This window comes from Camelina sativa, chromosome 5 (genome assembly GCF_000633955.1).
Source record: "Camelina sativa cultivar DH55 chromosome 5, Cs, whole genome shotgun sequence".
NCBI lineage: Eukaryota > Viridiplantae > Streptophyta > Magnoliopsida > Brassicales > Brassicaceae > Camelina > Camelina sativa.
Window position 1 is genome coordinate 15,039,108 of NC_025689.1, and position 5,441 is coordinate 15,044,548.

At 30.5% G+C, this 5,441-nt stretch overlaps 1 protein-coding gene across 2 annotated transcripts; it reads left to right on the top strand.

Moving 5' to 3' along the window:
• On the top strand, positions 1,496-4,912 carry LOC104786932 (serine carboxypeptidase-like 51). 2 transcript variants are annotated; one of them, XM_010512410.2, is made up of 13 exons: positions 1,496-1,727; positions 1,852-1,946; positions 2,062-2,169; positions 2,371-2,617; positions 2,692-2,735; positions 2,857-2,924; positions 3,024-3,129; positions 3,233-3,444; positions 3,542-3,611; positions 3,708-3,758; positions 3,882-3,934; positions 4,091-4,223; positions 4,729-4,912. In XM_010512410.2, the coding sequence occupies exons 1-13, from the start codon at positions 1,598-1,600 to the stop codon at positions 4,795-4,797; spliced, it is 1,386 nt and encodes a 461-aa protein (XP_010510712.1). In that variant the 5' UTR covers positions 1,496-1,597; the 3' UTR covers positions 4,798-4,912. The 2 variants fall into 2 exon arrangements, with proteins under 2 accessions (XP_010510712.1, XP_010510713.1); XM_010512411.1 differs by lacking the exon at positions 1,496-1,727 and having other exon boundaries at positions 1,913-1,946; positions 2,381-2,617.

Sequence of the window (5,441 nt, forward strand, 5' to 3'; positions counted from 1 at the left end):
TGTATTTTATATGTTGATTCATCAAATAAATGATAGTTTGAAGAAAATTATATACATGGTTGTAATTATATACTATATCTCTTCTGACATGAAAGCTAAGTTTGGCCATGTACGTATGAGTTTGGATATTAAATTGCCTGAATATTCAGATGTACTTTTTTTTGTTATAATTTTAACTCTCTTTTTATTTTACTATTATTTTTATTGTTCTCTAGCTTGAGAAAGTGACGCGATACTGAAGGCCAACATGTGCAGTAGTGGTTGCATCGACCTTACGTCAATTCCCCGAATGGCTAAAAATACCATTATCGCTTTATCAAATATTCTATTTGGGCAGTTATGGTATTTATTAAAAGGGTAACAAACTTACGCATGAATCTAATTCCTAATCAGTAACGAAACTCGAAACCACTTTTATGGTGTCAAAGGGGTTCAATCCGTTGCAATAGATCCCGCATCATCTAAGGACCAAACCGATGAATTTTTTTCGTTCTTTTGAGTTTTATTAACTAAAGAGATTTGTAGAAGCATTCACTCTTTCCTTGTATGTACGGGGGATGTGGTTGGAGACTACTTGCCTTTTCGGAGCTCTTATCCACTTCAAATCTTCATTTCAAGTTCTATGCTCGGTTGATGTACTACCAGAAAATTAGTATTTATCTTGTTTTGTTTTTTTTTAAAAATAGGCTAAATGCGTCAAAATCAAAATATTTTATAGTTTATTTTTTTACCTTTGAGGTTTTAAACTCATTTGACCAATAGTAGTTTAATATTCTAGATGTAGTTATGTTAGGGAAACTTCAGTTTTACATAGTTAAGTAGAACAAATAATGTTAACTACTCCTTCACTCACTCTGGTTTTTATTAATTGTTGTTCTAGATTTTTTCACATAAATTAACAAAATGAATAAATATTCTATTATACCCTTGTTTGACTATTAAAATTTTAAAATATTTAACTTTATTTATTTAATAAAGGGAAAATGAAATAATTTCTGTTAAAAATTACATTGGAAAATAAAAACGATAACTAAATCAAAACAAAAAATTAAGCCTAAAACGACTAATAATAGAAAACCGAGGGAGTATGAAACAAAAGAAAACAGCTAAAACATCTTACTATAAGATTCTTATCAAACAAAAATGAAATGAGTATTTTGTATTTATGTGTAACATGTGGGTTTTGAACCCAAAAGGATATCCGGCTCACCAAATTTAATTTCCAGATCAGATGCACAAACTTTTTTATATAATTCACATAACTTTTCCAACCTTTTCATATAGTTATTTAGTTAAATATTATTTTCATAAACGATCTTTTAAGCATTTTCAGTTAGAGAAATTTTATTCTAGTCATTATATATTTCAAATTATTGTAAATTTTGATTAAAAAGACTCCCAAAGTGGTGTTTTCATTGTATGGTATATATATACCAAATAAGGTTGAACCAATAGCATTGACTTAACGACTTGACATTCTAAAATATATTACTTCCTAGTGTCTTTTTCTCTCTCAATCTTTTTTTTTCTCTCTCTCCCTCGCCCTACAATCACAAGATAGGAAAAAAAAAAATTGATCCATAGAAGAGTCGTCTTAATGAAGAACACGTCAGTTGTTCATCTGGTGATTCTGTGTCTCATTGTGTCATGTACCAATGGAGAAACCAAACCTGAAAGAAGCAACTCCGATGGATCCGAGTCTTGGGGATACGTCGAAGTTAGACCAAGTAACGTTCTTTATCTCTCACTCTTCTACCCAATTTTCAAGATTTTACTTGGTATATAGTAAGATATGACTAAATGGGTTTTGTTTTTGACTCTGTTTTTTTTTTTTTCTAAATCAAAACATAGAAGCACACATGTTTTGGTGGCATTATAAAAGTCCATATAGAGTTGAAGATCCTTCCAAACCATGGCCTATCATCCTCTGGCTCCAGGGTGGACCTGTAAGTTTATATTTGTGGGTGTATCTACTTTTATGTAACACGTTGTTCTCATCTCATTCGTCTTTTTATACATTAGGAATATTTTTGTTTAGTGATCATTATTTGATGAAAACAGGGAGCTTCAGGGGTTGGAATAGGGAATTTTCAGGAGGTTGGTCCATTAGACACATTTCTCAATCCCAGAAACTCAACTTGGTTGAAGAAAGCCGACCTCTTGTTTGTGGTACGTATTTATTTTCTTTTTCATTTTTATTTTCATTGCCAACAATATTATTCTTCTTCTTTGATATAGAATAAAAGAAAACTGTAATTTAAAAAGTATATAATTAATTGGTACTGTTGCGTAATATCTAATTTGATCAGTCTTTAAGCTTACTCACGTATGTTGAATTTAATCATTTTATTTTAATTGAAAAAAATAAAGGATAGTCCAGTTGGGGCAGGGTACAGTTTCGTGGAGGAGAATCAAAAGGAATTGTATGTGAAAAGTGATGAAGAAGCAGCAGAGGATTTGACCAAACTGTTGCAACAACTCTTCAACAAAAACCAGACTTTAAACCAAAGCCCTCTCTTCATTGTTGCTGAATCTTATGGTGGCAAAATCGCAGTTAAGCTCGGTTTATCGGTTTTTGAATCGGTTAAATCTGGCAAGTTGAAGCTTCATCTAGGAGGTAAAGAGATATTTTATTTATTTTTGTTTGAATAAAATGAAATTAATAATGTAAGATACATAATGTGTGAATAGGAGTGGTTTTGGGAGATAGTTGGATATCCCCTGAAGATTTTGTGGTGAGTTTGAGTTTCATCAATTTTGTTACTTGTTACTTGTTATAGTAAATAATGGTAACTCAATTATATATTTGAGATTATAATGAAATTAAACATTATTTAATTAAACTAATGGTTACAGTTTTCATGGGGACCTCTTCTCAAGTATGTCTCTAGGCTTGATGACAATGGCTTGGATCTCTCAAACAGGTCTTTCTCGTTACAAAAATCTTATTTTTCCAAAATAAATACGTAAAAATTAATTAATTATCTCTCTAATCCATAGATATGTTACTGTTGTTGGAACAGCCTAGCCGAAAAGATTAGAAAACAAATAAAGATTGGTGACTACGTTGGAGCCACGCTAACGTGGATGGATCTTGAATCCTTGATTAGCAACAAATCCAATTCCGTCGTAATTATTTCTCCCTTTTTAATTTTTATATTCTTTTTACTGTTTTACACTATGAGGATTTGAGTGATAAAGTGAAACAATTTACACGTTGGTTGAATTGTAGGATTTTTACAATTTTCTATTGGATTCTGGTATGGACCCTGTCTCACTTACAACGAGTTTAGAAACCAAAAAACAAAATAGAATTAAAAAGTATTCGAGCTACTTAAATGGTTTGAGAAGTTTGAGTGACGTAGAAGAAGAGGAAGGAGATCTTAACACATTAATGAATGGCGTTATTAAGAAGAAGCTCAAGATCATTCCCAAAGACCTCATGTAAGTATGACTACTTCTCTTAATCGTTAATTTAATCCTTTTTTAGTTCTTAAGTGTGGTGTTATTATATCATATATGTGTTTTACAAAATTAACAGATGGGGGAACAATTCGAATGACGTGTTTGCAGCGATGTATGCTGCTTTTATGAAACCCGTAATCGAAGACGTAACCATTCTTCTTCTATTATTGAATAATTTTATTTAAATCAGTTTCAATTATTTGAACGTTAGATATGATATTTTATATAATAATTTTTGGCAGGTCGATGAGCTTCTTGCCAAGGGGATAAATGTGACCATCTATAATGGTCAAGTAAGACCATCATTATCTATATATTTATTTAACTGATATGAAAAATATGAGAAATCATTTGCATTTGCAAAAAGAAACTGTTTATTATTGAAACAAATTGACATGTGGTTTATACTCACGCAGCTTGATGTTATCTGCTCAACAAGTGGAACTGAAGCATGGGTTCACAAGCTCAAGTAAGACCAATATTCCAAAAAAAAAAAATACTTAAAATCGGGTAACATTAAGCTAGGGAATAATGTTAGATAACTCAACCAATGTTGTTGGTGCTATTATTATTATTTTTTAAAGTTGATGGTGATTTTGATGATAATAATGATGGATGTGTGAAGGTGGGGAGGGCTAGAAGAATTCAAGAATATGGAAAGAAAGCCATTATACTGCGAAAGTGACAAAGCAACAAGAGGCTTTACCAAATCATACAAAAATCTCCATTTCTATTGGATTCTTGGTGCTGGTCATTTTGTAAGTACACACACTTCTCATTATTATCCTTTAGTAACTTCTCTTCTTTCATATTATGTCATAGAGATATTTCTTGCTAAACTTGATTTGGTCAGCCATCACAAAAAAAAAAAATTAAAAAGAATATTATATATACAGTTAGTTCATATTTATTGAATAACGTGAGAGATACGTGATGCATCTATTAAACGATAGCACAAGTCTCTTTTGTAGGTTTGTGTCCGTTTCATGCTTTCTCTCTGTCTTTTTTATTCTTTTTATATCAAAACGATTTGTCGACTCTGTCTCTTTAATGCTTTTAACAATGTCTGAAATCTTTTATAACCTTTTTTTTTCCTTTATCAAAAATTTTATACTTCTGTCTTTTTTTGTTTCATCAGATATTCAATAGTGGTTTAAAAATAGAACTTCCTTCTCTTTTACACGCAACATTAATTATATATATGGTAAAATAATTTGGAAAAAAAATAATATGTCGAATGTTTTTGTGGTAAAAAAAAAACAGGTACCAGTAGATGAGCCATGTGTTGCATTAAACATGGTTGGAGAGATAACCAAGTCACCACAACTTTGACCACGCTTTCTTCCACAACTTCCACATCACAACATGATGCCGACGTCTTTCACATCTGATTGATTTTATAACTCAAAACGTTAAAAGCTAATAAAAGAGTCAACAGTGAAACTACTACACATGCTTTGTTTTTTTTTCGAGAAAATTTTTCAAAAAAACACTAATTATTTAATATTTGCCAAAAAAAAATATGAACTTATTTCATTGCAAAAAAAATACGCAGATTATTTTTTAGTTGATAAAAAATATACGAACTATTATTTTTTTCCATTTTCTCCTCCTCTCCGTTACAACGGTTAACGGTATTGTGACGGCGTTACTATTTTTGTAAAAAGTTCCAGAAAAAAACACAAACTATTTATTTTTTGCTAGAAAAATACATGAATTTTTTTTTTCTTTGCCTGAAAAATACATAATTTTTCATTTCTTATTTTTCCACTAACAATGTTAGAGATCATAACTTTCTCTATTCTCTTGAACTTCATACAAGTTTTCACTACTATTTATTATAACTAAATTCAAGAACAAAAATACATAATTAGGTTAATCGATTTCCAAATTTCTCAATTAGTATTGTTTTTGCATAAATAAATGGTGAATCTGGTTAGGTTACAAGAGTTGATGTCCCACAAAATGGCTATAAT